Source organism: Neltuma alba, unplaced genomic scaffold (assembly GCF_004799145.2).
Source record: "Neltuma alba isolate B1F8T4 unplaced genomic scaffold, ASM479914v2 tig00002720_pilon, whole genome shotgun sequence".
NCBI lineage: Eukaryota > Viridiplantae > Streptophyta > Magnoliopsida > Fabales > Fabaceae > Neltuma > Neltuma alba.
This window is the reverse complement of record NW_021632985.1, coordinates 239,919-251,556: the sequence shown is the minus strand read 5'-3', so window position 1 is coordinate 251,556 and position 11,638 is coordinate 239,919. Positions and strand designations below refer to the sequence as shown.

Here is an 11,638-nt window from a genome sequence, read left to right as displayed (position 1 = left end):
ATTTAGCCAACGAATAAGACAGATAAATTCTGTTGGTTTGCCTGATTTGATCCTTTTATCTTTTATAAGAAGCATGTCAAACTTTTTCAGCTACTTACACGAAGAGCGAAAACCCAAAGAGTAATAGAATCTTTCTGGACTTTTTTAACAATGGACTTCACGGGCTTCAAAGAAAAGTCATATAGAAAAGTCATTGTTTTCTCTCCTACCATAGCTTATATATACAAGTAGAAAAATCAAAGAACACGCACCTGAAAAATAAGAGGGTTGAGTAATGAAGCTTAGAAGAAGATGATGATTGATAGACTCACAATTGGGTGGCGGCAACTTCTTGTGAGAGAGGAATTAAAATATTTTACTTAAGTTAATTTGAGAAGATAAAATTTTATCTCTCATCTCCCCTCCAAAAAACCTCACTTTTGGAGGGGAGGCTAGAAGAGAAAAGGAGGGAAGAAGAGCCTCTCCCTTCTTTAAAAAATACTTTAACCAAACAAGCAGAAAAGAGCAACTCCCCTCCCTTCCTAAAAAATTACACTAGCCAAACAACGCCTCCCCTCCGAAAACCCTGTACCAAACATAGTGTTAGAGATAGGGTGCACAATATTCTCTAAAAAGACTAAAAGACTCTTAATTAAAAAAAAAAAAAAACACTCTTCTCCCCTAACCTCTTTATTCATCTCACCCTAGAAAACTCAATCTCTTGATTCTCACTCCCTCCCTTTGATCTGCTTCTCCTTCCCTAACCTCTCAATTCTCACTCCATCCCTCCTTCTCACTCTCTTTCTCCCTCTCCCTCTCCCATCTCGTGCATACTTTCATTGTCACTGGTATGTGGCCATAACAATTTGAGAGTAGAGGAAGTTTAGAGACAGCAGTGACAATATTTGGAGAAGCTTATGTGCGGCCACATCAATATGAGAGTAGAGGAAGCTTAGAGAAGGTTGGCAACCACGGCGACGAGATCTAGAGAAGCTTGGGTGTGGTCAGGTCGATTTGAGAATATAGAAAACTTAGAGGAACTTGGTGACAACGGTGATAGGAGAAGAGCTTGGAGGCTGCATCAAGAGAGGCTATACCTGTTGGGTCCATAGAGAATAAGTTCGATAGAGGAGTAGATGACGTCGATTGGTTTCACAAGAGGAGAGAGGTTATCTTTTTTGATGCTATGATGATTGGAGGAAGTATAAGCAATGTTGTTAGAGACTGGTATTTCTATAGGGATGCTTTCAAGGTTATTAACTGTGCTTATCCATGTAACAACACTTGTTATAATCTAATTTTCAACTAATTCAACTTACTCATACTTTCATCTAGGGCTACACAAAGACTAGGTTGGACCGGGTTAGGTATTAGCCCGAAGTCTAGTCTAAAAAATAACCAGGCTATAATATTTAGTCTAAAAACCAGTCTGGTTTGGTTTAGCCTAAGACCAAGCCCGGGTTGGACTTGGTCTCCTGGGCTTCTAGACTAGTGCACCAGACTTCACTGCTTCCTTTTCTTTAAAAACAAAAAAACAAAAACAAGTGATGAATGGTAAAGAAAAGTTAGACTTGGACAGTCATTTTCTTTTAATGCTCACAATACATGTGAACATGATCATTAAACAGTAGATACTTGGATGTGGATAGTCTTTTTAGCTTTTCTATATTATATTCTATTAAAATAAAATAATTTTAAAAAAAACTTTACATTTTAAAATATATTTTATTCTTCCTCTATCTCATTAGCCTTCATCTTCTTCATATAAACTCAAACAGTAAACCCTCCAAGAACCATCATCACCTTCTACATCTTCAATGCACTAAGAGAACAATAATCTAACCTGTCTTCATCTTCCTTTTGAAGATGCATAGTTGAGAAACTTAAGGGGTGGCTAAGTCGAAAGGGGAGGAGAGAGGATAGAAAGGCTAAAAGCATTTAGGGCATAAACAAAGAAAAGGGAAAAAAATCTACCTAGATCGGGCCAGACCAAATGGTTTGAAGCATCAGTCTTGAACCTAATCTTACCTAGTTACTCAGTCTGACCTGATTGGTCTAATCTTTTTTTTTTCGGGCAGCTTTTTTCCTAATCGGGTTGGATTGGGTTGTTGCAAGTTAGACTGGACAGACCAAATTTTGGGTTTTTTGCATAGCCCTACTTTTATCTTTTTGTTTGCCATTCTTCTATCTTGTAATAGTGATAGTGAGGATTGGAGGAAGGAAAGAAGATTGTTAGTGTTTTGATCTCTTTTCTTATTTTTTTGATTTTGAATCTAATTTATTTCATACCGTGATGATTGTGATGATTATGTTTAAAAGTGGAACTTGGTCTTCTAGGTTTCTTAGGATGAGGATGAATCGAGTGTGCAAAGAAGAGTGTGTTTTTATTAATTGGGGGTATTTAGGTCTTTTTAGAATAATATTGTGGGCAATTAAGTTATTTGAACAGTTTTGATAGTTTTGCATCTATTTTCAACTTGCATTGATGGATTTACACATGAGAAAAATATATGGTGTTAGATGTACTTTTGGAAAAAGTTGATGGCTACCCTTAACCCTTATAAAAATAATAATAATAATAAAAACATCTACGCATAACCCTACAAAAATAATATTTAAATTAAAAGGTACTTCTTTGGTCCTTAATATAAGACCCATTTAACTAATTTAATTGGATTAAGGAGGTTAGGTAAGTTAGTTAATTATAAGAAAAGCGACACATTTTTCCTAAAACACCATAATCATCTTTCTTAATACATCATCTCCCTTTTCTACTTGATTATAGTTGAGAAAGTATCTATAAGGGTAATTTAGAGAAAATTGATAAATATGAGAAATGAGTTTTATATTTAGGACCAAAACCAACTCAAGGATTGAGTCCTATATTAAGGACAGGAGGAGTATTACTATACAAGTAGGTGAAATATTACCTCCGTTCTTTAATATAAAAAATAGTTTCACATTCAATTGGATTTTAAATATAAGATCCAAATTTATATTGTTTCTCATATTTATCTTTTTTTTAAAGATAGTTCTTATAGTAGTTGCATAATATAAATGTTTCATCAAATAGTAGCTCTAGACCTCTAACTAATATATATTATTAGCAAAGGAAAGATAATACTTATTTATTACAAATAACTAACTTAACTAATTTTTTTAATCTACTCAAATTAATTAACTAATTTTTATATTAAGAAGCAAATGTATTAATATGTAAATATTAGTGTATAAATTATTGGCAAAAAATATTAGTGTATAAATTACACATAATGCACGATTTCTTCAGCTGGCTCTTGGCAAGTTTCTCTTCACAACTTTGAAGGCAAGGTTATTGGACAATTCAGGTATTTTGTTTTTTTGCCAACAATATTCGGGTAATTCTAGACTAAGTCTTCCTCTCACGTATACAAAATTGTGTTGGAATCAGCGTTTCATACTTTATTTATTAGGAATACGTGAAGAAGCCTGATCCTTTTATCTTCCTGTTAACTAATTTTTGAATAAAAGTTTTTGACCTGGCAGAGGAGAATTGAAGTTTATGATTGTTAGTGGTAATTAGTCTGTCAAAAAGGCAATATTGCCCCTTAGTCCTTTGCTATTAAAATTATCAATGATCAATGTTATAATTTTAACGGTGAACGTTAAGTTTTTTAATTGTAAGGGATAACTTTGTTATGATTCTAAATTTACACCTAAAAATACTTTCAGATATACAGAATTCTTGAGTGGAAACTTTCAAACCAAATTTACATCTTAATGCAAAAGAAATTAATGATTTTTTTTTTTTTGCATTATGGTAAAGCTCTATTTGGCGTGTTGTATAAAAGCTGGATACAATAGTATAAGCTAGTGAATTCGTTGTTTAATATTTGGAAACTTAACCTCTCTGATTTGTCATTTATTATTTTTAAGAGTATTGTATTGTTATTTTCATAATCAAATACTCCTCCGGTCTTAAATATAAGACCATTATCCTAGTGTGTATAAGAGTCTCATATTTAGGATTAGAAGAGTAATAAAATAAATTTATTTTTGAGCTTCTTGATAATTCCATTCCTATTCATTTCAGTTGTATCTATTAATAATTTGATATCAATTCTTCGTTAAAAACTTGTGTCAATAACACAAGCCAATATTGAGTGTACTATGTAAAGTTGCTCAAGTTAATACATATTGTATTCGGGTATTTTACATATTTGTATAGAGAAGCTTTTGAGCTTCTTCATAATTCCATTCGTATCCATTTCAGTCGTATATATTAATAATATAATATCAATTCTCTGGTGAAAACTTACATCAATAACACGAGCTAATATTGAGTGTGCTATGTGAAGTTGCTTAAGTCAATACATATTGTATACGGGTATTTTACATATTTGCACAGAGAAGCTAGCACAAAAATGTTGGCAAAAAAATAGCACCAAAAAAAAAATTCTGCCACATATAGAACACTAACTATAAACCCAACAGACAAAAATTTGAGGCTGTGATGTCATTTGATCAAGTGATACCACTTGTTTCCGTGGTTGTTTCTAAAAGGTAAGTCTACTCATTCTCAAAAAATTTGCTTCCTTGATAAGAGCGCAAGTTGATCCCTTGTTTCTGAAATTACAGACAGAAGCTTTACCAATAGTCACCAAAAGCTCAGACCTTCTGAGTAAAATGCCCTAATTGCTCAAATTGGCTCATTTTCTGCTGACAATCTTCCGTGAAGAACCCTCTCCCTTGCATTTCTTGCCTGCAAATTCAGAGTCTCCAGCAATAAGGACATATCAACACAGTAAATGCTCAGAACTGATCCATACCTTGGCAAGATTGGTACATGAACTATCAACCGAATATTAAAAATTGAAGATAGGGCTATATGAGTTATCAGCCCAGTAGCATTTTAAATGAACTCTCGATTGCTCAAAAGTAAAAATTATGCATCCAGTTTCAAGATGTACTGAAATGGTACTCCTGAAAGTGAAGAGCAAACCTCTTCCCCCACCCAAGGGGGGAAAAAAAATCTGTACAACTTAGAGTGATAGATAGCAAAATCACTTGGCAATTGAAGATAGGGCCATAGTGTTATCAGCTCATCAGCATTTCAAATGAACTTTAAGTTGCTCAAAAATAAAAACTAAGGCATCAAATTTGAAGAGGTAATTAAATAGTACTCTTGAAGGTGAAGAACAAACCTCCCTTTTCCAATCTGTACAGCTTATTATGATAGATAACAGAACCACTTGGCATGTTGAACCAATCGTTATTCCAATCCAAAGGCCTTTTGCTCTCAAGCCTACCCAGAAACCCAACATTGCGGCTATTGGAATGCCAAGAACATAGTAAGATCCAAGGTTCACATATGCCCCTAGATGCTGCCAACCAATTCCCCTAGCAATACCTGTTTTGAAACAAGAGCCAAATTCCATGTTGTATAGCTTTATCTCAGAGTATAAAAGAAAACAATGTCCATTGAATAGTATAGAGGAATAGAGGGGGCCAACCTGAAAGGGTACCATTTAAGGAGTCCATTATAACAGAGAGACATAATAGAGGAACCATATCTCTGACATAGTCCACAACATCCCCCTCATTGCTAAAAACGTAACCTAAAACATTTTTGCCAGCAAACATGATCGAGCTCATCAAAAGAGCCCCAGAAGAAGCTAGAAACACAGCAGCAAAAACAGCAACGCGTGCCACTTGTGGACTTCCAGCTCCTAATGCATTTGAAACTCTAGTGCTGAAAATGCCAATCACAAGAGATTCCAAAAACAAAATTACATTAATATACTGCTGGAGAGTTCTGTAAACGAACGTGTATTTATACACTGATGAATTTTATCTGAAGCAAACCTTGCTGCTGAGCCAATTGCTTCGGGTATTGTAAAGATTGTTGTGGTTGTTGATACACTGGTCATGAAAATAAACATCGTTTATCATTACCTGACTAGTTCTACTTAGATTTTAAAAGCTGGAACACAGAGAAATAAAGATATACCATACGGATAAGATGGAAGTTTCAAGCTCTGGATTTGGCAGAAGACCGGAAATCAAGGTGAGCAGCTCAAATGACCACCATTCAAAGCTGAATTTTTTCCCATCAATATTTAATAAACATACAAAGTTACACAAAACATAAGATAGGCTCTGGGGGGCAAGAAAGTTACCAAACCATTGCAGCGGAAGGAACAGCAAGGCTAAAGAACTCTCTAATCCCTCGGAAAAGCTCCATGGAAATTGAAACCCGGGTGTTTGCACATGAACTAGAGAATTTCATATATAATCCAAGCAACATTACATTCAGCCAATATGAAGCACCAATAGCAAAAGCTGCTCCTAGGCAACCAATTCCAAATTTAAAAACTAGTACCCAACAGAAAACCAAGTGGAAACAAAGAGTAACCGAAGAAGTTACGAAAAGTGGACTGATCAAACTCTGCATCATGAAGAATCGAATTAGTGCCTGAAGTGTTGCATAACCAAAGAGAGCAGGAATGAGGCACACTGCAAATTTGCCTGCTTCATGTGAAATCAAAGGATCTTGACCAATGAAGACAAGCAGCTTGCCCAAGAACATCCACAAAAGACACAGAGGGAGGCAAGATAAAGCAAGACAGAAGATAGCAGTGTGAATCTGAACACCAAATTTTCGATATTGCTGAGCTCCATAGGCTTGCCCACATAGAGTTTCCAGTGCACATGATAGTCCATACTGTTTGATGTGTACAGAATACAAATGCCACCAATATTAATATGATAAAGAATTATAAAATTTACAAAAAAAAAAAAAACATATTTATAAGTCATAAACAATGTGACTCCTCATGGTCTTTGTGTAGCCTGTTTGTTTTTCTTTCTATTTCTTTAATCTTTCTTCAAAGTTCAAGTACTTTATCAGGCCCTTTGCAACTTTGCATTTTTTCCTTTAATATTTTGTACATATTTTAATAGGGTTTAAATGCCAGAAATATGGGCACAATTTTTGAAATACTTGTATATTATTATCTCCACGCATTCCATGGGGCAAAAGTTATGTAATTAGTTCTCAGATAGAGTTTTCCTTTGTTCATTTTTATCCCCCGGTGAGAGGAAAAGATTATGGCAGAACTGATCAAAATAGCAGGTGATTCTAAACTTCATTATACAGACCCAGCTGCTAGTTCTCTCCTATCTCCTGTTACCTTCAAAAAGTAGTTCTACTTTCCATAAATCAACGTTAAAGAATCATCATGTGGTAGACCCACCCACTTATACCCTTTTTTCTCTCTCTCCTTTCAAATGGCAAGAGAGAATCTCACAGCCATTATACATACATCACACACGACATTTTTATCGGGGGAAAAAAAAAATCATAAATGACATATTGAAATAGATGTAAGCTCAATCGAAGAGAAAATTGCCGCCTTTATTCTTCTGCATAGCTTCCTTCGTTTACTATATACTTTTGCACACTTCAATGAGAAACTCTTTCTTTTGTCAAGGGGGGGAAAAAAAACAGAGAGAGGAACTCTTTCAAATAGGCTGCATGGAACTGTTACTCTCATTTCAAAAGCAAATGGATGATCAGTTGCCTTAAGAGAAAAATGAGAATGGAGAGTGACTTACAATAACGCTGAACCCAGAGACAGCACAGAGAGAGATGGCAATCGCAGTACTTGAGAGAGCAAGCTTGCCCAAATGACCCACCATCATCAATGAAATAATTTGCAGAAAGAAGAGTGACCAATTCACAGCCACCATAGGGCCGGCTAGGTAGCTTACATCTTTCACTTCTTGACCAAACACAACCCATGTTAAGCCTAGCCCACGGTCCTCTCTCTTCAACTCCCAATTTTTCCCCAAGAGACCCCCATGATCCATTTTTTCTCTCTACGACTGGCACGCTCACGGTCACAGACGCAATAAGTTCTTATTTCAAAGATAAAAGCTTCCGGAGATTTGCTGTGCCCTTATTCACGTGGGATTAAAGTAGAAACAAGAAAGCTTTGACAACTTAAAGCTATGTTTGGATTACAGTTTCCAACAGTAAAAGTTTAGGGAAAGAGGTAAAATTATAGTTTGCGACTTATTTAAAACCAAATAGTTGCTTGGATAGAGCTAAAAGCCCAACCAACTTCTAACTTTTAATCTCAATTAGACTCAATAAAAAAAAATATAACTTTTTCATTTCAAACTGTAGTTTCATGTTTTCTTATAAATTTTTATAACTGAACTCATTTTTTTATTTAATCATCTAAACAACTTTTAACTTTTCTAACTTATTTTTTATAAGCATCAATCCAAACATAACTTACATTATACTAACTGACTTTTATTTTAATTTCAGTTACAAAAATCAATTAAACTAAAAGTCAGTTTTACCCGATACCAATTCAAACACACTCTTCTAATAGCGGCAATATAGTCAGAAGCCGTTAATGTCGACTGTCACGGGGCTCCGGCGTCCCCTAATTCCTTGATGGTGCGTGATCCACAGCAAAATCAAAATCAAATCGTTCCGATCCTTCTAGAGACGGAAGCACGCGTCATCGTCTCCAAATCGGACATTGTTTTACACACGTTTGTTACCACGCTATGTACTTTTCTTTTCTTTTCTCTTTCCAATCATTTTTCCTGTGCAAAAATGATAGTACCTCTCATCTTTTTTAGTAGTATAAATCTCATTTGATTTTTATTTTAATCATAAATATAAAATTTCAATCTATTTTGTTTTTTATATTTATATATTTTTTTTTAAATGAGTCTTTTTAATAATAATAATTAATAAAGATATTTTAGAAAAAATAATACATATTTATTAAAAGTAACTAATTTAACTTATTTTTTTAGTCCACTCAAATTAGTCAATTAATTCTTATATTTAAAATTAGAGGCGGTACTATATGTATATTTTGTAGCAAAATTTCCTTCTATTTTTTATTATAAGGCATTGACAAGTATTCTTGGTCCTTTCAGTAAGTTATTTTCTTAGTTTCAAGGAGCATTAAAATATTTTTTTCCTCATATATGTCCATTTTTAATAAAGGTGATGGTGGAAAATAAAAATTAATATGATGCTGTAATTTAGTGTAGTTAATAAAAATAATATTACAAATTAATTAAATTTTATGATAAATTTAATATTTTTAACTTTTTTTATTTATATATGTAAATTAACTAAAAATGACTTATAATAGTGACTGGAAGTAACAACATATATATATGTATTTTAATTTTATTTGCAAAATAATATATTGTATTACCTGTACAAAATTCAAATTTGAATGCAGCAGTATTTAAAAATTTTGTGAGATTCTTGGTAAATCTTTTTTCTTTTCTTCCGGTTTTTTTTTTGGTTTTTTTGGGTCGCTCTTAATAGTGATTCAGCATTCATATATAGCATTTTGATTTACTACAACATAACATACTACATTCAATTATTAATATAAGAGCTAGATAAATAATTTACAATTGTTAATAAAATTGGTTTAAATTAATTATTTATAATAAATATGCTTTGATTTTTCTAAACTAGCCACTTTAATAACACGTATTAGAATTACCTCTTAATTAGGAGCCCCTTAACACATACAATTAATAGAGATACTTTAAGTAGCAACTTATAAATTTTGGAGGCAAGATGAATTGATGTCTTGTATCCTTTTTTGTGAAAAAAAATTAAGGTAAAGCGTTGGGTTCACCTACAAGGGTAGGAAGTTTATTCAGCCACACCATCAAGTTGCCTGTTGGTCACACACCAAAAGCCCTTTTGGACATAACCTCAATGTGCTTTGCCTTGGGTCATTGGCCGGGTATGTGGGAATTAGCTCCAAATTTCATGTTTTACCTCCCTCAACTACATTGCAGCGGCTTTAAGAATTGAATTCACTTCTTTTAATTTAATGACCTTGTCCAGCCCTTCAACAGCTAAACTCACGGATGAGGGGGTCGAGGTCTTAAATTTAAAACCAAGGTAAATCCTTTATTTAGTTTTTATATTTAAACCGGAAGCAGGATAACTAAGATGCCATAAATGAGATAAGAAATGGATGAGGTAACTTCACAATCACGGCATGCATGGCTAACATTCATCTTCTCCACCAACTCTTGTCTAAAGCTTTTATGGACAGGATTCTTCAGAACCTAATCCATATCATTGAGAATTTGTTTTCTTGACGGCACAAACCGATTGACCAATGGATGGCTTCTTCGTTTTGCAGTATGCCAATAAGTGATCCTATATTTTCTTTAACTGAATGAGTCTGTTGTTTGGGATCAGGTTTGGATGGCTCAAATTTACTTCCCGCAAGTAAAAAGCAACTTCAATTCGAAGATATTTGTTTGGGCCTGCGCTGGAATTAAAACCAACATGACCACAATTAATTTATTATTCACATAAACTACAAAATCAAAATTAAATATTCTATCATTCTATCCCTCTTTCTCTCTTTGTTTTTTAATGACAGTCGGGCTTTTTTGGGGAAAAAAAACGGAACAAATTTACCAAAATCATCTAGTCAACAAGTTATGTAACCAGCAATGCTCTCCTTGATACAATTGTATGACAAAAAAAAATTTTCTTTTTTAAAGCTCTATTATTATTAGTTTTGTTAAAATGCGCATGAGGGTATTTGTAAATTTACTCGTGAACTTGATTTAGTGGACATAAACAACTTAATATTTTCCCAAACATTTGACACACAATTATGACGTCCTTCACATTCATTTTCTCCATTAAGTCTCCTCAAAATTAAAGCTTTATGTATGGACAGATCATCTTTAGAACCTTATCGACATCACTGAGTATGTTTCCCAGACGACACAAACAAATTGAGGAATTGACAGCTTCATCTTTGATTTTTATGTGAGGAACAGCTTGTTATTATACTAGTATTCATGAACATATATGATGCAAAAAGCACAATTGGATGTATGATTATCATTTATAAGAAGAGCCAATACAAGTAAATTATTCTCATTAATTACTGGAATAAATTAATTGAGGAAAATAAAAACCTTGCTTATGCCAAAGACATGGGAATATTGATAGCATGCAAATGAACCATGCCATATTTTTCTTAACCAGTTTATAAGCCAAAGAGCTAAGAAAAATTAGTTCACTTAAAATAACAATCTTTTATGTTTTATGAGAAAATTTTTTTCACACACATATATATTCCTTCGGTTCTTAATATAAAACCTAATTAGTGTTGGGATAAATCTGTCCTGAAATTTTTCGGGATAAGATAAAAAAAAAAAGGACGAGGTCGTCTTGTCCTGGTAGTAATATTTTTTAAATTTTTTTATCATATTATAGTTATTAAATGTTAAAAATACAACATATTTAAAAATACAAAATATTTAAGATATGTGTAATACAAAATGTTTATTTTTATAGCTTTCCCAAACAGCACATATGTAGTTAAATGGTTATTATTTATTTAGAGCTTGTATACTTGCTTATGATTTTTGGAATGGTGAAAATAAATTTTAGAATTATTATGTTACTAAATCCTAAACCCTAAAGAAATAAAAGAGAAAACAAAAAGATGCTTTCATAAGGGCTAAGCCCAAAGAACTAAAAAACAACCAAAATCTAATGCAATAAGTCCAACCACATGACAAAAAACATTTTACAAAAAACAAAAGGGACATCTTGATCCTGCTTCGTTCTCATTGGGACTGCTAC

General features: G+C 33.3%; 1 protein-coding gene across 1 annotated transcript; it reads right to left on the bottom strand.

The window, feature by feature from the left end:
- Positions 1-4,261: 4,261 nt before the first annotated feature.
- On the bottom strand, positions 4,262-7,921 carry LOC114735994 (protein DETOXIFICATION 14). Its single transcript, XM_028923785.1, has 7 exons — positions 7,576-7,921; positions 6,138-6,682; positions 5,969-6,055; positions 5,824-5,880; positions 5,472-5,710; positions 5,163-5,368; positions 4,262-4,720 (listed from the first exon to the last, which is right to left on the bottom strand). The coding sequence occupies exons 1-7, from the start codon at positions 7,828-7,830 to the stop codon at positions 4,658-4,660; spliced, it is 1,452 nt and encodes a 483-aa protein (XP_028779618.1). The 5' UTR covers positions 7,831-7,921; the 3' UTR covers positions 4,262-4,657.
- Between the last annotated feature and the right edge of the window lie 3,717 nt (positions 7,922-11,638).

What these genes read in the sequence shown, in the direction of transcription:
- LOC114735994 (XM_028923785.1), bottom strand. Translation starts at nt 7,830, where the DNA reads ATGGATCATGGGGGTCTCTTGGGGAAAAATTGGGAGTTGAAGAGAGAG. An exon ending in TCTCTGGGTTCAGCGTTATT is followed by an intron (nt 6,683 to 7,575) that starts GTAAGTCACTCT and finishes CACATCAAACAG; the next exon opens with TATGGACTATCATGTGCACT. An exon ending in CCTTCCGCTGCAATGGTTTG is followed by an intron (nt 6,056 to 6,137) that starts GTAACTTTCTTG and finishes GAAAAAATTCAG; the next exon opens with CTTTGAATGGTGGTCATTTG.